Source organism: Chionomys nivalis, chromosome 24, assembly GCF_950005125.1.
Source record: "Chionomys nivalis chromosome 24, mChiNiv1.1, whole genome shotgun sequence".
Classification (NCBI taxonomy): Eukaryota; Metazoa; Chordata; class Mammalia; order Rodentia; family Cricetidae; genus Chionomys; species Chionomys nivalis.
The window spans coordinates 4073884-4098983 of record NC_080109.1 but is presented as its reverse complement, the minus strand read 5'-3'; the positions used below and the strand labels follow the sequence as shown (position 1 = coordinate 4098983).

The 25100-nt window shown below is 44.7% G+C and overlaps 1 protein-coding gene across 3 annotated transcripts; it reads left to right on the top strand.

Moving 5' to 3' along the window:
* Window positions 1-231: 231 nt before the first annotated feature.
* On the top strand, window positions 232-24680 carry Map9 (microtubule associated protein 9). Of its 3 annotated transcripts, none has more exons than XM_057757165.1 (14): window positions 232-381; window positions 1150-1299; window positions 2421-2505; window positions 5731-6048; window positions 8750-8958; window positions 11575-11668; window positions 13380-13624; window positions 14303-14373; window positions 15704-15872; window positions 16595-16684; window positions 17865-18026; window positions 18156-18301; window positions 18481-18613; window positions 20806-24680. In XM_057757165.1, the coding sequence occupies exons 2-14, from the start codon at window positions 1225-1227 to the stop codon at window positions 20926-20928; spliced, it is 1920 nt and encodes a 639-aa protein (XP_057613148.1). In that variant the 5' UTR covers window positions 232-381; window positions 1150-1224; the 3' UTR covers window positions 20929-24680. The 3 variants fall into 3 exon arrangements, with proteins under 3 accessions (XP_057613148.1, XP_057613145.1, XP_057613147.1); XM_057757162.1 differs by having other exon boundaries at window positions 11572-11668; XM_057757164.1 differs by lacking the exon at window positions 232-381 and adding an exon at window positions 393-643 and having other exon boundaries at window positions 11572-11668.
* Window positions 24681-25100: the final 420 nt, after the last annotated feature.

Here is a 25100-nt window from a genome sequence, read left to right as displayed (position 1 = left end):
CATACCTGCTCATAAACAAGGACTCTGAGCATGAGCAATCAAGGTGCCCTGGCTTGATGGCAGAGGGCCGGTTCTGTCTCCTAGGCAACGGCCATTGCACACAAGCTGCTACGGCACGGAGCTCCCAACACCTCCACCGGTGACGTCACTTCCTTTGGCCTGTGCCGTTGTCCTAGTGACGCGGGCAGAAAGTCAGTGTTGGGTACCCGAGAGACCAGGCGGGTGGGAAGTCACTTCCTCCCGGGGACGCTATTGCCTAGCAACCGCCCTCCGCCTCCATCTTTTGCCCCGCCTCCTGCTTCTTCCAATACCTGGTTTCGCAGACTTCCAGGCCCTGGCCGGGGCGACATCGGTGCTAGAGCCCAACCGCTGCATTCTCAGGTGGTCCCAGGAGCCCGGGCGCAGGGGGCCCCGGGTGGGTTGCAGGATGCGCGGGCCAGGGGGCGCGGAGGAGCCGAGGGGACCGCACTGGGTGTGCGCGGGCCTGGCGCGTGCTGGATCGGGAGTCGCGCGGAGGAGCTGGGGACACGGACGCCACCTGGCCGGCCCGGGGAACTCTGGGCGGTGGCCGGCCATCCGAATGGGCCTCCGGCGTCGCGCGAGCCACAGAGACTTTCATGCAGCCTGGTGTCGAGACGTCCTTGTGTGTTTTATTTTATTTATTTTTTTGTGAGAAAGCAAACAAATGGCTTAGGAAAATGTCGCTGCTGTTCGTGGTTAAGCATTGTTTTTGAATACGGTTATATGCAATTCATTTTTCGGGGCAGGGGTGAGATAACCTTGACTCTGACAGTCCTCTTGGAATAAGTCACGCTGGCGTCTGCAAAACAATATTGTTGAATAGTGGAAAAGTGAGAGATATCTGGGCATTTGGTGCTTAGCCTTATTTTTAATTTATATTTTAAGTTTATTCATTCTTAAAATAGTTGTAGAGCAGCAACTTTCTTTTGTCTTTTGTTTTTGCGAGAGCAGTTTGTTGGGACAATTTCATGTCTTTACTAAAACGCCATTTATATTTTGAAGTGAACATATAGGCCAGTGTTCGGAGCGGGGTATTTTCTGTTTGGAAGGGAGGACACTAACGTCAGGAATAGAGTATCTCGATCATGTAAAAAGTCTAATTATTTTATATATTTATATATTTTTCAGCCATAATCACAGTTTGAATGAATTATTCCAATTATTTATTAACAATTTTATAAAAGTAGAGAAAAAGAATACACTATGTCGGATGAAATCTTCAGCACAACTTTGGCATATACCAAGAGTCCAAAAGCTACCAAGAGAACTTCTTTTCAGGTAAAATATGTCAAGGCATTTTGGTTTTGAATATACTAGAATTCAGCACTTGCTGATTTGCCAGGGGTCTGGCTAGAAGCTAGAGTTCTTGCTTCTCTTTTGCTGTGTTGTAGGTGGTTTGTCAGCTTTGGATGCTGGTGTTAAAATACCCACTCTGTGACTACTCTTTCTTCAATATTGGCTTCTAAGTTTAAAGTTTAGAGTCTGTCTCTGTCTAGACTTCAGTTTTCTATTGTAAGCATTAAAAGGCTTACTTGCATCATCACAATTTCAAACTCTTCTTCCACATCTGCAATATTGATTATGCCCATATCTGTAGTTGATTATACCCACATCTGCAGTATTGATTATGCCCATATCTGCAGTATTGATTATGCCCATATCTGCAGTATTAATTATCCCCATATCTACAGTATTGGTTATACCCACATCTATAGTATTGATTATACCCACATCTGCAGTATTGATTATGCCCATATCTGCAGTATTGATTATGCCCATATCTGCAGTATTGATTATGCCCATATCTGCAGTATTGATTATGCCCATATCTGCAGTATTGATCATGCCCATATCTGCAGTATTGATTATGCCTATATCTGCAGTATTGATTATGCCCACATCTGCAGTATTGATTATGCCCATATCTGCAGTATTGATTATGCCCATATCTGCAGTATGCCTGAAGTACCTGCAAGACTGAGAGGAATGTGGCTCAGTGGTAGGCTGTGTGCCTACCATGCTTGTCAAACCCAAGTCCCTACCTCCCTCAGAATGTACAGGTCTCTAAGAAAATGTCGGTTTCTGATAAATCCCATCTAAACCAATGCTCCTATCATTAATGAGCTTTTAGCTCAGATCGTAACCTGCAATTAGTTTATCTGATGCTGGTAGCCACTTCCTGTTTAACTCCAGATCCCATAGGAGATGGCTCCCATTTAAATTGCCTACAGGGAGTTTGATGACTTGGGAACGTGACACAAAGCAGGCTTCGAGTGAATGTGGAGGAATGAAACTTAAATTTGAAAGCAGAATAATAAAGTATTGCTTGTTTAAAAATTACTTCTAAGTATGAGATGTGCCTGCTTGAATGGGAACTGATATTACTGAACTCCTTTCAGGATGAGCTGATCAGAGCAATTACAGCCCGGTCAGCCAGGCAGAGGAGTTCTGAATACTCAGATGACTTTGACAGCGACGAGATTGGTATGTAAGTGGAGACACAAATGGACCGGTTCCTTGTGTTTTGCTTCCCTAGTTACGTGTCGTGTATCCACTAACTTCTTAGGACAATACAGTGCCTATGAGCTCACTCGTTTCAGAATGTCTGTGTGTACATGACTTAGAAAGCCACTCGTAATTTTCAAGAAGCTTACACATTATTTTTGCTTATTTCTGAATGTGAATTTAAAACTCTATAAGTACATGATCAGCAGGTCTACTGTAAAGTGATGCCTTAGGAATAAGCTGTATTAGAAGGAAGTTTCATCTTTAAGTTCAACTCGAAGGATTCTGTATGCAGATAGCAACCGGAGGTGACAGGATTCCTGGGAACACTTCTGTAATCTGCTGGATGCAGCCCGACTGGGGCTTGGGATTGTGGGTAGAGTAGCTACTCTTCTGTTGCTGGTATAAAACATCATGACCTAAAGGGACTTAGGGAGAGTTTATTTTAGTTAAAGCTGTAGAGGGATGTGAGTCCATCATGGGGAGTCGGCTTGGAAGCTGCAGCAAACGTGAAGCCGAGAGCAAGCTGGAATTGTGTTGAGGCGATGAACTCTGAAAGCCTTCCCCACACCTGATACCTGCTCCCCTAAAGGCACTGCCAGCTGGGGACCAAGTGGTCACATACCTGAGCCGATGGGGGAACAGTCTCATTCAAACTGCCCGATTCCACTTGCTGTAACCCATGAGCTTATGGCCAATGTGGAACACATCCAGTCCGACTTTAAAATTCCCCATCGTCTTTACCATTTTCAGCACCGCTTAAAAGTCCAGTCTCTTTTGAGATTCAGGGCGATCTCTTAATTGTAACCCCTTGGAAAACCAGAAGAGCAAATTATATACTTCCAAGATATTATGGAACAGGATGTATACGACCTTTCAAAAGGGAGGCATGTGGGGGCCCATAGTGAGGAAATACTGGGTAAAGCAAGGCAGAAACATAGCAGGGCAAGCTTGAGTCCCACAGAGCTCCATGTTTAGTGTGCAGGACTCTCGTTGGCTCTGCCCCTCAGGCTTCTCTGCCTGCAGCATACCCCCCCCCCCATCCTGTCTCTAACTCCCTCTGGCAGATATCTCACGGCTCTGGTTCCCATCGTACACCCCCCATCCTGTCTCTAACTCCCTCTGGCAGATACCTCACAGCTCTGGTTCCCATCAAGGGCCAAGTTTCATTTTCACAATTCCACACCATGGTTTTTCACCCTCTCGGCCTTCAGAGAGAGGCTTCCCCTCCTGCCACCGCTACCAAGGAGACTCTCTGCAACCGTAGGAGGAGAATCCATGATCCTCTCACACAGCTGAATTGTGTGCCTCCACAGTCAGCACCGAGTGGATGCCACTGCCAAGTTTGGCTGTCGTTGGGTCACATCTCTTTTTATCCCATTGATTTCTAGAAGCAGAATTTCATATCCTCTTTCACAATTGGAAACCTAGCTACCTAGTGGGGGAGGAGTCTTGCCCTGAGGGCACCTTCCCTTTGTTCCAGTGCAGAGCTGGGAGCCTCTGCTGACTGTGCTGATCTCATCAGCTTCCAGCACAAACATAGAGCTTCCCAGGGCTCTGTTTCTCTCCAGGCTGTATCTTCCTGTCCAGCTTCCTTGTTTTTCTTACAGACCTGCCTAAGGAAAACCGGTAATAACCATGCCATAGATTCCATGGTATGCTGTCTCCAAGCCTCCTCTATCAAAGAAATTAAGTCCATTACTTTTTAAGTTAGTGTACTGTTTGCTTTCTATTGCTGTGATAAAACATTAACCAAATCCAACTTGGGGAGGAAAGGGTTTATGTGGTTTACACTTCCCGGTGGCAATCCATCCTTGAGGTACCTCAGGCGCTCAGTCAGGAGCCTGAGGTAGGAAGTGAACAGAGACCGTGAAGGAACACAGCCGAGTGGCTCACTGTTTTTCAACTCGCTCACCTTGCTTTCTTGTGCTCTCAGGATGCCTGCTCAGAGATGGTGCTGGCCACAGTGGGCTGGACCCTCCCACATCAATCCTTAGTCCCAGCCTGCCTCACAGATACGCCCACAGGCCAGTGTGTTGGAGGCAGTTCCTGCATTGTGTTTTCCTCTTCCCAGATATTCCAGTTTGTGTCCAAGTAGACAAAAACAAACCCACACCTTTATCCTTGGGCAAGATTCTATGACAAGGCCAGACGGCCTCCAGACTTTTCACCAAGAACCACAAGGGATGGTCCTACCTGCTGTTAGAGTCTTTGCTTCCTCCTGAAACTTCTTGAGCTGGACCGCTACAGTGCCCATGACTCTCAGAACGTCAGTCTCCCAGGCTCCTCCTAGGATGGACTTTCAAACTCTCCTTCCAGTTTTAACCGCTGCTGTGTGAGCTCTGGGGTGTTCCACATTCCGGTTTCTAGCAGCAGCCTCTTCTCTGGTACCAACTTCTGCCTTAGTTACTCTTTTGTTGCTATGCTAGAGCACCATGGCCAAAGCGACTGATGGAAAAAAAGAGTTTATTTGGGTTTATGATCTCAGAGAAACATGAGTCCGTCACAGTGGGGCAGCATGGCAGAAAGTTGTAGGCGCGCATGGGCTGCAGGATCTGCAGGCTGAGAGGGGAGGTGGTTCAGGCTGTGAGCTCCCAAGGCTTGTCCTTAGTGATGCTCTTCCTCCTCAACAGTGCCACCAACTGGGGACCAAGTGTCCAAGCCCCTGAGCCTACAGGGAATATTCTCAGTGAAAACACCAAAGTGGGTCATTGTGAAAGACAGACCCTACACATTCATATAGCCACTATTTTGGGTTAACTTGGTTTCTGTTAAGTGGGCTAAACATTCTACTTTAGTTTTCAGGTATAAGCATATAGAATTTTAAATCTGAAATGAAATGTGCCGTTTTGTACTGTGAGCAGCCCTCTAAGTCCTGCGTCTTGTTAAGCTGTTCTTTATCAGATATAATATTTTGGGGTGGGTGCGACATTGAGCACCTTTGGGGGACATACCTCAGAATAAGCACAGTGCTGCAGATAGTATATTATCGAAACTCAGATTTTATTTCATAAATGCCAACAAGGAGTGCCAAGACTAGCGGTTTTCAAGAGGTACAAAATCAATTCGTACCTATTTGGGATTGTTGATTTATTTCTGGTCCTCTCTCTTTCTGAAGATGGTTGCTTTTCAAAGAGACGGAATCTGGCCGTCGCATGTTTAAAATGCACTGCTGACATCACCTTTTTCTTGTTCATAATTCAGTTTCTCTAGGCGAATTTTCAGATACCTCAACAGATGAAAGTCTAGTTAGAAAAAAGACAAACGATTTTCATTTATCTGACGACGAGGAGAAGAATTCTCCAAGACTGTCTTTTTTGAAAACCAAGAACGTAAAGAGTGATGTATGCAGAGAGGAGCAGGAGCTCGGCCGGCACAGCGGAGGTGTGTCACCTGAAGTTCACGATGATGTGGCCGGGAACTCCTCTTCCAAATCACAGAATGATGCTCAAGAAGGTGGACAAGAGATCATTGCAATAAAGCCTAAACCCAGAGTTCTCAGCAAACGCAGCCCATCTCTAGGTAACTTGGGAAGTTACTATAATTGCGTTTCCGGAACATTTGTTTTAAGATAACCTGTCAAAATTTTTTTCATATGATAGCTAATGAATTCAACTTTCCAATTTCTCAGCTGTAGCTTAGTAACCATGGCTACAGAAACCCTCTGTATATCCAGTCTGGAATCTGTGCTGGGGAGTGAGAGAAAGGCGAGCTGCTGTGGTCACCCACAGATGCAGCTCCCAAACACTCATTAGCTTCCATTTGGTTTGTGGGGAGGGAGCTGCAGTGAATCGGTTCTCATCCTCATGCGTGTCATCTACAAGACTGGGAGTGTGGTGAAGTGGTGGGTAGACAGCTGGCATACACAAGGCCCTGGGTTCAAGTGCAGGCCTACGGAAGCATGGCAGCATTTCTATGTCAATATTCTGCTTTTGTTGTTAATGAAGCTTCCAGGTTCTCCTTAAGAAAAAAGAATCCTTCTTTGGTTTACTGCATGGGAGTATCAACCACAATCAAGTTTCTTGAGGGTAGAAGTAGCTTCCTGGTGTGACTGAGGTGCTCTCCACCAGTGTGCTAACCCCTTGACCCCGGGGGAGGACTAATGGAGAGGACAGTCAGGAGGTACCCTGGGAGCCCATGGGAAATACCACAGAACTAGCATGTGGGAAGGCGAGGATTCTCCTGGTCGTCTTTCTTTCTGTTTCACAAAGGAAGAACTAGTTAATGCTGAGCTGTGTGAAGTCTCCCCATCATGTCAAATGTAGCGCTGCCAGGCATTTCATAGCGTGGTAGATGGGACCCGCGACATCAGATACAACTTGATTTCAGACATATGTTAAGGAATGACGCTCCTGTCCCTGATACTCTTAGGAACTTCAAAGGGAAGAAAGGATAAAATCAGAACAGAGACTCCTAGGAAAGTGTCCAAGCCACCGATCACAGACTTAGCCACCTGTAGTAATGTGCTACGTGGGTAAAGGGCCTCGGCCACTCTAGCTGCTGGAGTAGGAGGGCAAACCTGTTTTTCTTGTCCCACAGTATTGTGTTGAGAATCGTTTGAAGTAACTAGAAAATGCCATCAAATGAAAGCCGCCCATGTAAGGAAGCTGAATTAACTCCAGCCCAAACCTCGCAAGTGTAGTGATGGACTCATAGGTAGAGCGTAGCTGAATTTGGTCTCTAAGAAACTATGAGGGCTGAGAATGTAGTATAATGATAAAGTCCTTGCCCTGCATATGGAAAGGGTCCCAAATTTGATCCCAAGAACTGACCAGAGAAATTAATAAAAAAAAAAAAAAGGAACTCAGAGAAGAAGTGTGGACACAGAAGCAAAAAGTATTCTGAAAAAGCCAGATGTGTGTAATTCCCAGTTTACCGTAGGTGCCAAGTAATTCTCCACCTAGGTAATCCGTTAAAGCTATGGAGGAGCCTGGTGTGTTAATGCAGACACGAAGTCCTATCACTCCAGAGGGTGAGGCAGTAGGATTGCTGTGAGTATGAGGCTAGCCTGCGCTGCATCAATGTGGGCTAATAAACAAGACCTTTCAGTTACTGGAAAAAGCCAATGGGAAGTTGCAGTAAAGGTAAAATTGAAATGAGGAAGGCAATACTATGTTCTAACCACAAGGTGGCAGCAGAATTCTGAATGCCCCTTAGGTGTGGATGCACGCAGGGTTTCCATCTAAGTAATAATCTTGTTAGGGTTGAAGCAAAGCATTTCTGGAAATGGAATTGGGACGTGAAATATACTGAAGTTGTTGGGTTCTTCTGTTTGGAGCACAAACATTGAGACAGGCGAGTGGCCCTGAAAAGCACTTGGCACAGAGAAGTGATGAAGGATCAGAATGAGTGGATGAAAACATAGCTGATTCACCATTAGAGAGAGAATGTAATTCCTGGCTTTAGCCGTACTCTTAAATCAGTGGTTTCTTTTTTAATTATTCTGTATTTAGAATGCTGGGGATTGGATTGTTTTCTTGAGTGCTCAACACCCTCGGTACCACCATAACCACTGAGCTTTAAGTACCTTGGGTCCCGCCATATCTGCTAGGGACTTTTTGTATGGAAGACTTCTCTAATCAGTCAGCACTACAGGCCTTCCTCCACGAGGGCCTTCCACACCCTGAGGCCAGCATCATTTTCTCCACACCCGCAGTAACACTTTTCTTTGTTTTGTCAGTTTATTTATTTAAGAATCATTTATTTTCTCCACCTGCAAAGTCCCTGAATGCTGAATACTGAAAAGGGCCAGTGTCGTGTGGAGGGCCTGGCTTCAGCGGGGGTCTCACTCCGTAGAGGGAAGTTGTGTGATGCTTTATGTTTTGGAAATGTTTTTAAAAGTAAGAAAACTCATAAAATTGAAATTAACATTTAATAAAACTAAATTAGACTAGCTAACTACAGGATGGCAGCAATTGTTTTAGGTTTTGATTCTGAAACCTTTATTGGCGTTTGAGAAGTGTGCACAGGGGTTTACCCCAGCACTGCCAACCGAAGTCTCTCACACTCACCCCATGCTGGCAGCACTGAGGTCGGGCTTGCACACTCACCCCATGCTGGCCGCACTGAGGTCAGGCTCGCACACTCACCCCATGCTGGCAGCACTGAGGTCGGGCTCGCACACTCACCCCATGCTGGCAGCACTGAGGTCGGGCTCGCACACTCACCCCATGCTGGCAGCACTGAGGTCGGGCTCGCACACTCACAGCCTTTCCTTTTTTAGGGGAAAACGGCGGCAGCTGTGAGGTTGCTGGCCTTTTTAAGCCTTCACCTCGGCCCAGGAGCGTCAAAAAGAACAGCCCCACGGAGGACGGAGACAGAGCAGATGGGCAGGAGCACCCCCCGAGTGAAGACCCTGCCCGCAGCCCTGCCCTAAATGGCACAGAGGTGGAGACTGAGGAAGAAGGACGTTCTGGAAACCTTGATCTTGAGGTTGGCACAACAGTCGCTGAGCTCCTTAGTTCAGACCTATCCTGTATGCGTGTGCATGCACTTGCACGTGTCTACATCTATGTTGCATTTTCTTTTGCAACTGTTAAAGAGTTCTTTTTTGTTTTTGTTTTTTTCTTTTGTTTTTGATGTGTTCATTTTTTTTAAAAACTATGCTGGATTCCCTTGAGCCTAAAATTCCCTTGACTGTAAACATAGCATGGTTTTACATGCCACTGGGAAGCTATACCCATAGCAGTTAGAGTAAGATGCATCCATTTCAAAGAAGGTGAGATGTTGAAAATAGTTTTCTTTTTCTGGGAATGTGTAGTATTGCCTATCTTCAATTGTCATAATTCTCCCTCTCAGGGTATTCTGTCTTCTGGGAGAGCTAGTACATCCTCTGGCTTCCATGAGGAGCCATGGTTGCGGTATAACCGGGAAGATGGCAGTCACTTCACTTGGTATTTCACTGTGCAAAGCCGACTTCCAGCTCAGTCTCAGAAAAGTCCATTTCCCCATAATCTGCTTGAGCAGATCAGGAAGTTGAGCTGCAAGCTGCCTGGCCAGGTTTCTTCCTCTCTTTGCTCATCTGCAGTGTGGGAGAAGGACGTGCTCACGGGACATGGTGCAGAGAGACATCAGTACCAAGCCCAGGGATTTCTAGTGCTAAGTCGCCCTGCGCACATCTCCTTTAGAGCTGACTGTTTTGATTTCACTTGTGACTCCTCTGGCTAGTTCTTAATCTGTTCTAAAAAATCAAGGGAGGAACTGAAACACTATTTCATGTATTTAATACAATTACCAGCTCAATTGAATATCCCAGTGGTTTCCTGGAGCAGCCAGAACTGCTACAAACCGGGAGGTTGATAAGAGGAGAAACTGGCTTTCCTAGTTCTGAAATCTAGATGTCAGGTCACTCCCGAGGCCCGAGAGGATCCTAACACCCTGCAGTCACCACCATGCCTTGTGCCTCTGGCTCCCTCTTTTCCTAAAACAAATCCTAGCAGAGTTAGGGCAGTAGGCCTTCATCTTGACAGCAATTACATCCGCAAATATGGTACTTACAAATGAAGACCTCCGGGTGGACAGGAATTGGGGAAGGGAGCTCCATTTAGAGAGGTACACAGATTCTTCTTTTTTAAAATATGGTTGTTTACTTTTGCTTTATGTGTATTGGTGTTTTGGCTGCATGTATGTCTGTGTGAAGGTGTCGGATCCCCTGGAACTGGACTTACAGACAGTTGTGAGCTGCCATGTGGGTCCTGGGATTGAACCCTGGTCCTCTGAAAGAGCAGCTGGTGCTCTTAACCTCTGAGCCATCTTTCCAGCCCCAGGAACAGATTCTTAACTGTAAACTTAAAATGTGTAAGTCAATATCTGACTTGAAATGTGATGTATGTGTGTACTTTTTTTTTTTTAATCAAGTAGTGTAGCACTGTGGTGAAAATCTCACAGAAACAGCCGTAACTGCCTGTGCCGCGGCTCTGCTTTCCTGTTCAGGCCACTCTCTTGGTGTTTTGTGTTGGACTCCTTGTTTGTACGGCATGGAATCTTTCCACACCATGAGGGGGTCTTGTTGATGTGGTCACGTGGTATCTGACACAGCCCATAGTGGAGAGCTATTAGCCCGTTGGACGCTCCCTTTTTGACAGATGTCCCCCACTGCTCGCTGTGTGTCTCCCTGGCTCTACTCTGACTCTTCTTTAAGGTCCCTCTCGTGGGCTTTCCCATGGAGTTTGACCAGTTCTCTTCCCTGCCTATGTAACCTCCGTCTCTTCCCTGGGTGTGTAACCTCCATCTCTTCGCTGGTCAGTTCCAAGTGTGTTCATCTTGGTGTGAGCTCTCACCTCACTTAATGCTTCGACTCCTCTGCCTCAGCCCTGCCGATGCCACACCAGATGTGCTTCCTCTCTGTACCTTCCTCTTGCCTTTCTCAGTGAGCCTGTGTGCACAGCTGATGTGCATGTCAATTGCACACTTTCCTGCCTTAAACCCTGACTGATCAAGACGTTGTAAGTTTTGTGCTTTGATTTCTTACTTTTTTGTGAAACTTTGCATCTATATATGTGAAGGCAATTGCTGTATGATTTTTTTTCCCAAGGTGTTATAAGGCTCGTCAGTTAAGGTATTTGGGACCGGAGTCTTTGTGGAGAGGTCTGTGCCATTAAATTTGTTTGTTTCTTTCCTATTTCTATTTTGTTCTATGTTTTATTTATTTACAAATTTTGTGTGCTTGTTGCTTCTGTGAGTCTGTGCACCCTGTGACTTGCCTGCGGAGCTGAGGCTTTGTGAGGCTTTAACTCTTACAGCTTTACATGGGGATTGAACTCAGGTGGCCAGGCTTGTGCAGCAAGCGCTGTATCGCCCACGTCATCTTGCTGGCCCCTGCTCTTTCCTTCCTGGTAGTTTGGCAGGTGCTGTTGAGGGCAGAAGAGGGTGTCCCATTCCCAGAGGCTGAGGTTACAGGTAGTTGTGAGCTGCCCCAGTTGGTCCTGTGGAAGAGCAGGAAGTCCTCTTAACCCTTAAGCCAACTGTCCAGCACAGACAGTGTTAAAGATCCTGTTGCCTCTGGGAATCCTTAGGGCTAACCTTATATGGTAAATACTTTCTTAGCAGGACTCGCTCCTACAAAGTCTGACCTCATCATCCCTCAAAGAAAGCCCTGGAAATTGCACCTCACCGGAACCTCAGGAAAAAGCATCCATAAAAGGTAGTAACACCTATGTCCTGCCTTGTTTGTGAACTCTGTGTTACTCAGTGTCCTGTCTGCAAGGGAAATGATTATCTTGTATATTCACGGGGAAAATGGTATGTCTTTTAACCCTGGCTGTGCAATTGACTGAGTGACTTTCCACACAGAAGTTAATTTCCCAGAGCCTCTAATTCCCCAGTGTATTGTAGTCCCTGTCTCAAAAGGCTGTTGTGAGAATTGAGTGTTAATGTCTTTTATGCCTCCAGCAAAGTCTCAAGGACTCCTGGGATGGTCATTGAAGGGAGCCTGTAGCGTGTGGTTGTTGCTGGCATCGTGCAGAAAACACAGCATAATGGCTACCTGGGCTTTTTATCCGGATGTAGACAGATGAACAGAGGAGCAAGCCTCTGGGCCTGTGACTTATCCTCAGCGCCATCTACCTGGTGTGGTTGTGGGAATTTTAAAGATTAGTAATGCATAAAGGCCCTGGGACTACTACCAGGGTAAATGCATAGCAAACGTGAGGTGTACGTCAGTTATTTCCTCTGCTAATGTTGGAGCTGGTGTAGCTGAGACAGCCCAAGGGACGAGCTGAGTAGGGATGGCGTGTGGGCTGGCTTCCATTAAGTGCTACACTGGCTAGTTCTGGTCACCTTGGCATAGAGCTAAACTATCTCAGAAGAGGGAATCTCAGCTGAGGGGGCGCCTCCATCAGCGCAGCTGTAGGTAAGCTTGTGACCCACGTTCTTGTGACTGGGAGTTGGACCTTGGTGGAAACCAAAACCGCTACTACACATGGCCTGCTGGCTCTTCTGGTGACTGTCACGTGGTGGCCTCTCGATTACGCCTGTTGGGTGCCCCGCAGTGTCATGGAGTCAGCGTAAATAGAAGCAGTTCTGAGAAAGCCGAACTGAGTCTTCTTATGCGGAGCTTAGGCCTGTGCCGGGGAAGTCCTGGGTGCAGCAGCCATTGTGGGAGACAGTGAAGGAAATGGAGGTGTGGGTCTGGGCTGGGCTGGGTCTCTGTGTGCGGCGAACTGCGTGGATCTGCGCTCCTCTCACCTCGGTGCTGTGGAGGGAGCCGTTGCCTCCTGCTTTCCCAGCATGCTCCTAGCTTTAATGGGATGGATATTGCGGTCTCGGTGACTTGATTTGCACAGCCACATGTTCTCCTTTACTTGGGGGTAATTATTCCTTTCTTATTATGCATATGCTGTGTTTTCTAAGTGTGAGGCTTGTCAAATGTTAGATTGAATAAGCATTTTTGCATTCATAGACCAAGTGTGTTCAAATTCACCTTGATAGTTTTCATCGCGCTTTATTTTGTAAGAAAAAAGAGATTATAGCCTGGCATCGTGGCACGTGCCTATAATCCAGCACTTGGGAGGTAAAGGAAGATGGTTCGGGAATTCAAGGCCGGTCTCAGCTATAGGACAGCCTGCTCCAGAAGAGGGAATCTGCAGTTTAGTGCACACATTGCTGCTGTTCTGTAGGACCCAAGGTTCCTTCCCAGCACCCACATCAGGCGGCTCACACCTGTAGCTCCAGCTGCTGGGGATTTTGGCTCCTCTGGCCTCTGAGAAGGGCACCTGCATTCATATGAACATATATGAACACACACCCAAATGTTCTAAATAGTTAGGACAGCACTCGCTTGAAGGACAGTAAATGAGTCTGTTATACACTGTGGCATCAGAAGGATTCAGTGCTGTCTCTCTGCTTCCAAACAGATCATGATGGAGAACCTACCGAACTCTGGGATTCCCTGATATCAAATGAAAACGAAGAAACTTCGGTTTTGGTGAACTGTGTTTCTCCTGAACTTGAGCAAGCCGAGGCGGGTCAGGTGGCTGCTGGTGACAATGACAAAGACAGAGCGAAGGCTGGGTTCACAGATGACGACCTCACCACTGACCCACTGCTCTCCACGTCCCCGAGTGTCGTCACGCCCACCGAGACAGCAGAGCCAGCCAAGGTCTGTCTGTAACATACAGCACTGGCATTTCAGACTCACATGAAACAGAACTTGCAAGTATCTCACGCCTGTCCTCATACCTCTGTATCCGTGTGAAGAGCATCTCTCCATGGTGGCATTGTATTTGCAAGTAGATATTACTTAATTACGTCGAATTTCAATTTCAAGGAAAGTCTGCACTTGTCAGAATGAAGGCAGTTGTTCCATGGAAACTGTCAGGCATAGTGATATGATTTAAAATAGTTCATAACCATATAATATATGTCTCTATATTGGTTTCTATAGATCAGATCATAAAATATAGCTGTTTAGAATAGCTATGGAGATGTTATGTTGCTGAAATTTTAATCTCTTTAAAACACAAACAGCTTTAATGAGAGGTTTCAAGAGCTCCTTGGCTACACGGTGAGCCCCAGGCCAGTCTGAACTGTGTGGGACCCTACTGAGAGAGACGAAGACAGAGAGACAGAGACAGAAACAGGTGGAGGAGGAGCACAAGGAAGAAAGGAGGGAGGGAGGGAAAGAAAAAGAGAAAGTTTTTAAAAGTGTTTTTCAGTGGCCAACCCTAGTGCATAAGGTGCCTGACACTTAGATATAGAACAGTGACTTCCTCAGTTTTGCTTCCCAGCCCGACGTTACCGTGGCGAGTGATCTGTCTATGTGTTTCCCATCTTCTAGAAAGCAAACGAAGACCGAAACTTGAAGAATAAAAAGACAACGAATGGTCGAGTGTCCAGTGCCTCTGGCAGGTAAGAGTTACTGATGTCCTTGTGCGTCGGCTCACAGCCTAGCAAAACCAACCTCGGTCGGGAGTCCATGAAACACATTCTGCTTGCTGTCATGGATCTTTCTAATGATTTCCGTCGTCAGATGGGATCGATACCTCGTGATGAAGCTCTTAGTTGGTTCCGCTCTTTCATAGAAAACTCTCCATTTATTCAGAGTTCTTTGGGTTTTTCTCCCTGGCTGTGTTTTTATTTTTTCCCTGATCTCATTGTACAGCTCCTTGGCGAAAGACTATGTATAGATGGTCGTAAAATTGAAATCTGGCATTGTTTTTCTATTAAGTGTTTTTGGCAAACACGGGAAAAATTGGACAGTTTCCACGGCTAAATGGGTTTATTGAAGTGATAAGAATGTGGAGCCGCGCATGTCGGCCCATGTGCAATCCACCATGCAGGAGGCTGAGGCGGGAGGATGTGTGCATGCAAGGCCAGCCTGAACTGCATCGTAATACCCTGTCCCAAGTAAAACCAAATAACAACAATAATAATAATAAGTGCTGAGAATCCCAAGAGCCTCACCCCTGCTCTCTGATTGGTGTTGCCAACGCCTCAGCCTTCCGATCCCTTTAATCTAGTATTAGCCGAATGAAGAGGCTGTCAACTTTGCCCAGTAAGTCGATAGTTGACATTTTCTGAGCCCTTCTATCCCTGCCCTAACCACTGAGTTCCTGCTGCAGCCTGAAGGAGGGGTGGGGACATGCAAATGAGTGACGAGAGCCGCCATGCAGTAAACCTTCACCAAAAGAGAAGATAGGCCAGATTTCCCCATGATGTCTGAAATATGGGTCCTGACCTGCTAAATCCACAGTTAGAGTATATAAAGCAACAGAATAATGCGTAACATATTCAAAGAGTGATTAAAACCTACGTTTATTGGTAGTTTTTATGTTTTTTTAAGATTTGGTTTATGTTTCTTTAAAGGGCTCTAATTATTAGTATCTAAGAAGAGAACTATAATTCAAAGTTCTAAAGTTTAATTTATGTTAGTAGAACTAAGAAAACATGACCGTTAGCTGGGTTATTTTCAAGGCAATTATAATTCATTACATTCACTCATAATTGTTTCATTTTGTTTGCTTGAGACAGGGTCCCACACTTAGCCCAGGGTAGCTTGGAACCCACTGTGTTCAAGCTGGCCTTGCACTTGCGCCTCAGCCTCCTGAGTGTAGGGTTGTAGGGTTGTAGGGTTGTAGGTGTGAGGTGCCATGCCTGGCTTTAGAGTGTGGTTATAAAGGTAGTCACTGTACCTGGCAGCTCTACCTCACTTGCTCTCGGTCTATTTGGAAATTTCCAGGCTGATGACCTCTGAGTTTTTAAAGAAATCCGGCCCCACGCGGAGAAGTCCATCCGCAGCTACCTCTTCTCACTACCTAGGGACATTGAAAGTCCTGGACCAGAAGCCATCGCGGAAGCAGAGCCTGGAGCCCGACAAAGCCGATCACATAAGGGCGACCGTTTACCAGGTAAATGGAAAACAGGATCAGCTGGGGAGCTGATGGTCTCCCCAGGCCTGCCCACCAGTTAATACTGCGACATCTGAAAGGACAGCTGGACGCTCACTGTCACTGGGGAAGCTTTTCTTAGGGGTCTGTGAGCAACCGTGAGGGTTTTTCTGAATAATCTGCTGCCCATTTTGCTTAAATTTCCTTAAAAAAAATGTTTTTAAGGAAAGAGAAAATACTGCTATGATTTATAGAAATATAGCAAAGACCAGTTTGCTGTAAAATCTACATGCATTTTATACTATTCTCAATTGTGTTGCTCATGATCAAATCTTTTAAATGTTTCCTTTCTTGAGACAAAGATTTTCCTCATTTTTCCACAAATTAATATTTTCCAATTTTTTCACAATTTTAAGAATTTTTTTTGTTTTGTTACACAGAATATAACCTCCTTTGGAAAATTTTACACTTGAATTTCAGTATAAAATGTTGATACATTTAGTCATATTAAATCACTGCAGTCTTTCAATACAAGGGAGATAATGCAGTAAGATTTTCTTAAACAACAATATTCATATTTACGTTTACAGCATCACTGGGAAAAGAATGCTGTTTTAGACAAAATGTATAAATTTCTTGGTTTCTTTTTTAAACTTTAAACAAATGTTTCAAATGTGGGTATGAGTTCTAAGTCGTCTGGGCACCTCGTAGCATCACATGACCTTTTGGTTTTAATTTCACAGGAGTGGCTGGAAAAGAAAAACGTGTATTTGCACGAAATGCACAGGATAAAAAGAATTGAAAGTGAAAACTTACGGATCCAAAATGAGCAGGTATCGTAAAAAAAAGAATCCTACGTCAGTAAGAGCCTCTGGGTATTTAATGTCACCAAATGAATGGTTTTTAAGTGGTAAAATGTATACATGAAAGAACCGATTTCTGGCTTCATAGTTTCAGTTTGGGTTCAATTTAACTTTTACATAAAAGCCCCATGTACATTTTCAGTCTCCTGTGCATAGGGTAGACACAGCAGGGCTATTATTAGCAGTAGCGGTGTGATCACCAAATTCAGTCTCAGAAATTGACGTGATTAGAGTTTAGGCTAGAGCATAGTCGGTATACACTGGCCTTCAGTTTCTTGTCCTGTCTTCCACGCCGACCCCTGCTTTGGCTCCTGACCCACATTCCCCTCGCTGCCTGCGACTCTTGTCCTGCCCCTCCTGATTTCACCCTGTCGCTGTCGCCTGCCTGAGAACCCACTTCATTGTACTGATCCACATAAGTAGGTCAGCAGGGAGACATCCGGGGCCAGGCGAGTCTCTGTGGGACAACCTCGAGGAGCTGTGCTGAGCACCTTCGTGCCCTTGCACTGCTGTGTCGGCCCGCGGGGACTTTTGCTTTTGACTATGTCACCTCCATGATGCAATCTACGTCTTCTACGGTTGAACCGTATTTGAGGTCAAATACTGGCCTTCACGAGGTTAGAGAGTAAGTGTGTGACTTAGCTGCATACTGCCCCTCATGTTCCACAGTGGGATGCCCTTATTTGACATTTGGTCTATGTTCATGTTATAGGAATGTTATGCTTTTATATCAAAACAGGGTCTACACCAAACACCTGTACCCACTGTGTGCTTTAGGTAATTAATTTACCTTACTTTATAATCTTTAACTTTCATGATTTTTTACTAAACATTTTACAATACCAGTTAGCCTGTTGTAATTTCTTTTGAAAACATTTATTTTAGCATACTTCCAAAGTCAATCGATGCTTCTTTCTCATGAATACAAAACAGGTCAACCCCTGATAAGTGCTTTGACATTCTAAAAAGGAGTGAATAACTTCTGTAGATCAACTTTTCCAAGTAATTCTAAATAAATTACCTGTTTTACTACTTTGTATAACAACTGTTGGGAGACTGAAGACAAATACATATTTGTGTATATGTGTCTAGACCTGTACTCCTGTCTAGACACATATGTATGCCATTGTTTTTTCAAAAACCAAAATAGAAAAGAGCTGCTAAGAGGGAGGAAGCATTAGCATCATTCGAGGCCTGGAAGGCTATGAAAGAAAAGGAAGCAAAAAAAATAGCAGCAAAGAAGAAGTTAGAGGAAAAAAACAAGAAGAAGACAGAAGAAGAAAATGCTGCAAGGAAAGATGAGGCCCTGCAAGTGAGTACGGCAGACCCCAATCCGAGCCTGGTCGTTAGCGGTTCTGGTGCTTGAATGAAGGATTCCTTATACTTTTGTCAATCTCAGAAAAGTGGTGACGAGTAAGAAAAACACTGTGAACTCTTCCAGGCCTTTGAGAAATGGAAGGAGAAAAAGCTGGAGTACCTGAAAGAGAAGACCAGGAAGGAGAAAGAATATGAGCGAGCGAAGAAACAGAAAGAGGAGGAGACGGTCGCTGAGAAGAAGAAAGACAACTTGACTGCTTTTGAGAAATGGTAATCCTGCTAGGTGTGCGTGCAACTCGGTGGCTTCAAGCGAATACTGAGGCTTCCCTGGGACTTATGCTTGCAGGGCTTCCCATGCCTTCTAATCTCATCGCTTCCGAAGTTACACTAGGGCAACTCTAGCGTGTCTTCTCCTCTAACTTTCCAGTGTTTCATGTTCTCCTACACAGGAGTGAGAAAAAGGAGGCTCTTCTCAAGCAAAAGGAGAAGGAGAAAATCAACGAGAGAAGAAAGGAAGAGCTGAAGAGAGCGGAGAAGAAAGACAAAGACAAGCAAGCCATCAGTGAATACGAGAAGTGGCTGGTAGGTGTTGCCCATGATGAACTTCCTTCTTCCCTGGCTCTTTATTCCTTTTCTGCTTCTCATTCCCATCCTGTTTTCCTTGGAGACTACCTAACCTTTCCTCCTCTGCAGCTCAGATTCCCCCATGGCCTCTCCTTTCTGGCTGTATTTTTGAGGTTGCTCAAAGCACGTGAGCTTGCAGCAGGTGTGACTTCCAGGCGTGCATCCCCACTATCCCTGCCTCAGGCACTTCCCACTGTGCCCTTTCTTCCTTCTGTGCTTCTTGCCTCTAACCTCCTGGATGGCAGTCAGGTGCCCTGAGGGTCCAGAGTTTTTGAGGCGGAACCAGCCCTTGCATGCAGTAGCACTGAGGCTAATGGGAAGGAACTTAGTTGATTTCTTATGTTCTTTTGATGTTGCTGATGAGGTAGGGAAATGGTCTTATTTAGTCATTGTTCAGTGAAAGGAATCAGCATTGGAGTTAGAAATCCAGCTGCTCTTTACTACATGTGTGAGAATAATAAATATTTGATTTAAATATGTATATGTTAACAGGTTACTTTTGGTGCTGTCAAGCAAAATACAGTCTTCAATTTTAAAACAGATACACATTTTGTTAATTTTGAATAAATAGTAGACAGAAATATTATACTTTGTGCAAGTAGATGACAAACACTTATGAGTAGTGCACACATCACACCTCTGCAGCTCTTCCAGCAGGTTACTGTCTGACTTCACCGGGCTCACCTCAGTCTGCTGCCTGCAGGCGTCACGCAGAGGATTTCCTGACTTGCATGCATGTTTTCATTACAAATATGTGTTAGTGACGTATATTCTAAAAATGGTCTTCTCAGGTGCACACCTTTTCTATTGGATTCTCTTTGCCTTAGTGATTTCTGAAAGCCCTCTTTAGTAGGAAATTCACCTATGATTTCTAGTAGAAGATGCAACTTTGCTTGTTTTTCTGTGTTAGTAGTGCCTTAGGCCCTGCCAATTCCAGTTTATTTTGGATTTCTGTCTTTTCTTTTGGCCTCTGATGCTCACACCTAGTGAAGAAACCTTCCCCATGGTGTGAAGCTACTGGGTCTGCCTCCTTCTTTTACGGCTCCCGCAGCTCAGTGTCTTAGCCTTTACTGTGCCCTCAAGTTATTTTCTTACATGATGAGAAATTTGATTCCAACTTAGCTTTCCCAGAATATGTGTTTCACGAACCAGCACCCTTCTTCCTGGTGGATTAAGAGCTCATCTTCATGACACATCCCTGCATTTGGGTTCTGTTTCTTGACTTTGTACTTCATTGGTTTCTAGTCCCAGCCAGTTTCCATGTGGATCTGGGTGACTCCCCATCCCCGTTCGTTCACAGTGTCTCTCCCTGTGCGTCCCTTTTCATACACATTTTAGCTCTTCCTAGAGCGCAGAAGACCAAGCTGAACTCCTTAAAAGTGGAATATCTGATGAAACCTTCAGGACTAAAGCAAATAATCCCCTAAGGCCAGTAAAGACCACTGCAGAACTCTCCTGCAGGCCAAGGGGGGAAATGCAGCTCAAGGCTCTTGGGTGGGAGCGACCTTACAATGGTGATAGGGAAAGTGTCCCTTCCCGGAGTCAGCAGTCCTGGCTATAAAAAGCAGTTATTGTCCTATAAAAAGCAGTTTTCGTCCTGCGAGGCTTCCTGACAGCTCCATGCAGGGCGTAATAGAATTGGATGATCAGTATTAGCTCATGGTAGGACCCTGTCTTCGAAAATAAAAAATAAGAAGTGCATTATTTGAATGAATAAGTCAGTATTTCATTATGATCTTTAATCTCTTACATAGTGCTTGATTCTTTTTAAAATTCTAGAATGCTTCACATATCAAAAAAGTCTTATCTTATTGCCAATATTACCGGGGCAATTGGATATCAAAGTTTGAATTTTCCAGTCTGTTTCCCCATTTTCCACCAGGCTTCTGAGTGCCTATCTCAAAAACCAAGCAAGCAAGCGATGACATTACTGCTATTAATAGCAAACTTGTGCATGTTCAAACAAATCAGCAATAGTCCCTAGCTACTTTTCCTTCAAAACTAATTAAACAAGAAGTTGTGTGCAAAGATCTTATAATGAATTATTTTCTTCCAGCAGTCCAGTTCAATAACAAGGTTACAAAGTGTATATAAACTTAGAGTTTTCTATTTTGTCTTTTGTTTTTTCTTTTACAATTTTTTTCCTTTAGGAGAAGAAAGAAAAGCAGGAAAGAATTGAACGGAAACAAAAGAAGCGCCATTCCTTCCTTGAAAGCGAGACCCACCCTCCGTGGAGCCCTCCGAGCAGAACTGTGTCCTCGAGAGTATTTTGACAACTCAGGTTCTTGATTTATCCGTTCACCACCTTTGCCCATGGAGTTGGAACCATTCATCTCGTTATTTGTGGTTAGGAGAGTCTGTTTTAATCGCTGCAGGAACTTCTGTGGAGCGCGCCAGAGGTGCTTTACAGTGTAGGCAGTGGAAGCAGTGTTCTCAAGTGTAGATAAACCGCCTCAGACAAGAAGCGGTCAGATTGCTGAGACGATCCAGATGCATGAAGCTTTGTCACATCCTAGTCATTTTTGAAGTGGGTGGTGTGTGTCACTGAGTTCTGCGTCTTTTTAAAGCATGGTTAGTTCCGCTGATCGAAGGCTGCCATCCAGATTCCACCATCGTAGGAATGATTCAGTTCATGGAAGCGTGTGCTTCTCCATTGGAGTTTGGGAGTTAACGGTCCCTGGGGAGTATGTGCAGATTATTTTAATTCCGCCCAGAACAGCATCTCCGCTGGGCAGATTGAGGCCACAGAGCTCTCGTCAAAGACCCTCGCTTTATGGCTTAATCTCAGTGTGCATTGCCTGTGTGGGCCTCACCTGACAATCATGGGCATTTCTGTAATGGGTTCACTTCTGAAATTTTCTTTCTAAATTCCATCTCAGTTTGCTTATTATTTGGTCAAAAACCAGCAATTTGATGGTAGTGGTGTCTTATATAGTATTTTTGAAAATTTCATAAGGGTTCAGGGTCCTTATCAAAATTCTTTCCAAACTAAAGTTATAAAGATCAATGAAGGTAACTCTCACCTTCTCAACTAGTTCAACTAGCCTCGAGTGCTTCAATTGACCTCAGAAGCAGCTGAAGGAGAAAGTGACTTTCTAAAAATACTCAAGATTATTTATTTATTTATTTATTTGACCTCTGCTTATCCCTGTATCAAATGGTCCCATACGTGACTGGCCATTTCCCGAAACACCAGCTGTTGCCAGCTGCTGTATGCAATAATGTGTTGCAGAGACAATCAATGGAAAGCATGGTTGCTGCTGTTCCCCGAGCTCTTATATCATCTCTGCTGCCTCCTGACAGATGGAATTTGTCAAATATGTAACAGCTATTCAGGGTAGGTGTTATTAGCTTTACTGCGCAGATAAAAATGCTGAGGCTAAGCAAATCCAAAATAACTTGCCTTATAGCAAACATACGAGCAGTAGGACCCAACCCTACTGTCTTCCTTGTCCTTGAGACCTGTGTGACCTCAGAGACAGTGTCTGACCTCTGAGTCAATCAACCTTGCAAGCGCTTGTCACTCCCAAGGTGTTGATCGTGGCTGGTGGATGTGGTCCTTTCCCGATGCCTCCAGATGCTGTATCTCCTTACTTCTAAAATGAGGTGAGGACTCATGGGATCTCAGAGGTTCATCAGACATAGTGTTAGCAAAGCCAGCAGCTTGTGCAAGACCCAACTATAGGATGTGCACAAAACAGGACGTCACGAGAGGCTGTGTAGCATTGCCAGAGCAGAGCAGATACAAGCAAGCTAAAGTGAAGTATTTGGAGCATAGGACTCAGTAAATAGCCTTTGTCATATTCATTTACCTCGGTCCCCACTTGATGGACGGGAAACCAGTGTGGGGTGAGCAGGACAGTAGTTACTTAGCACACAGTTTTAGCATGCAGAGGAACTCAGCCTTCTGGTCCGTCTTTGATGGACCAGTCACAGTCAAGTGCTGCCAGGAACAGAGCCCTCGGAGAAGATGCCTGAATACTGATCTTTAAAGATGGTTTCTGAAGAGAATTACATGACAAGTGAAGATGTACTGAAGACCCCAAATGTGGTTCCCTCACATGTGATTTAGGATGAGTCAATATAGAGAGTAAATAATAGGGTTTTTTTTTTCCAACTTACAACAACCTGTATTCAATTTCTATGGAATTTATCTAGTTAGATATAATTGCCCCTTCTCCTGTAGTAAAAATAAAGCAGAGATTTGGCCAGTGAGTGAATATCCAAGTTTGTAATGTGGCAGTCTGAGTTCCAGAGGGAAGACTTGAACCTGCTAAGATTATCTTAATGTATTTGCTTATTTAAGAAATAAGACTTGCCCATATTTCCGTTAAAAGTACCAAATATAGATTAGTTTATAATAATGAAAAATAAAGCCAGGCGGTGGTGACGCACGCCTTTAATCCCAGCACTCGGGAGGCAGAGGCAGGCGGATCTTTGTGAGTTCGAGGCCAGCCTGGTCTACAAGAGCTAGTTCCAGGACAGGCTGCAAAGCTACAGAGAAACCCTGTCTCGAAAAACAAAAACAAAAAAACAAACAAAAATAAATAAATAAAACTCTTACATAAAAGTAAGTTCCATAACAGCAAAAAGGTATCACACATATCAAAAGGAATAATACGGTGTGGAATAATTTAGATGTGGAAGAGTTGATGTTTCCTTAAGGAAATTGGTTAAGAACAGCTCAGAGTAACGGTATTCCCATAGCCTACTGTGTGTGCCACTCTTGAAGGTGCTGGTTCACTAGTTGTAGATCGGAAAGATAGCTCATGTTTTCACTGTTGCCAAAGTGGTACCTCATGGGAGCTTGACAGCCACAGTTGGATGCCCCTTGGAGTGATGTAGCTGTCAATCAACCTGGACCAGACTGTTTCTGTGTTGAATAATCTCATGTCCAGCATGTTTGCCAACCTCAGATGCCTAGTGCTCTCATTCACGTTGACAGCAGGGCCTTTGCCTGTCATTCTACAGCTGTGCTGGCCTCCTAAGATGCTCACACCAACGTTGGCTAAGTGTGGTTATTGCTCCTGTGGCTGGTTGCCGCTCTCTCCTGGTTCCCTGTCCTCCCCAGCTGTTTGGTGCTCACACTGCTCTGTAAAGTATGAGGAAAGAGTGGCACTTCTTAAATACAACAGTGAAAGGAAGTTTCATAAAGTAGGGGAAGTGCATGCTAGTCGAAATCATTCTCAGAAATAAGATAGTACAGGAAATAAATTTGCCTAATTTAATCCTGATTCATAGTTCAATTGTACTGCAGTAAAAGACATTTAAAAGCCTATGTGTCCTCTCGACACAAAGCAAATACCTTATTGATATTCCTCATTCCTAGTTACGCTAACTGATAGAATAGTGAACTGCCACGTGGGTGATGAGCTGGAGGCTGTCCCAAGGCCTTTTGTTGTAAAATGTCGTGTGCTACTGCTAGTTTGAAGTGTTGTGTAACCAGAATATGTGGAATTCCTGGTGCTGAACTTAGGGTGTCTTTGGGATTATTGGGGGAGATATATTTAATGCCTGCTCCTTAGTAATACATTTTTGTTTCATAATTTATTACAGTTAGCCACTTGTGGTTTATTTTATTGTTATAATTTATTGGCTGCACGCCAAAGTTAATAAATGTGATGTGTGCTTATCTCTGAGCTAAAGATGTTGATATCTCTTTTATTAGAAATGAATAGTGGACAAGAAGTGATTTGCAATGTAAGATCTGGATGAGAAACTGATTTTGCGGTACAGATGGCGGGTGTGACATAGTTGTCAAGTGATTAGAAGACTCAGATTCGTGAGGTCGCCATGTTTCCATCCCTCCGTGATAGCTGCAGTTCCCCCGAATCTCCCTTCGCCCGTCTTTGTTTTCTAGGGAGTGCTCTACCGTCGGTGGATGGAAGGGGATGAAGGGGAGAGCTCTTGCTCCTCTGGTCCCCTAGGCCTCTGTCTCGCCTCTCCCTGTCTTCTGTGTTATCTAAGTGTACATACATGTATGTATATGTTTATAATCTATTTGATCATTGAAATAAAAATGACACCAAGCCACCATTTGGTAACTGGATTTTTTATTAAACAATCCATCGAGAACTTATTCCCACAGTAACATACCTTTAATCATTTTTATGCTGTACCTACAATTTATTTCTTGATAATTTGTCCTTAACGTGTCATAAGGGTGCGGCCAATATCTTCGTAGTAAATATCCATAGCAATGATTATGAACTTCATCGAGTCTATATAGGTAAGTAGAAAGGGACAAAGCTCGAGTATTAGAAAGTCAGAGCCCCCTTGGCTGTGTGCTAGAGGTGTTATCCAAAGGCCCTCCCTCCCTACTGCAGTCCTCGCGAAGCCAAAGTCATCACAGCCCCCTGGGCCATTTAAAACGAGGTCATCAGTGCTGCAGTTACTCTTCCACTTCTCCCTGTTTATTTGTCACCGTGCTTTATCCTCTCCACCA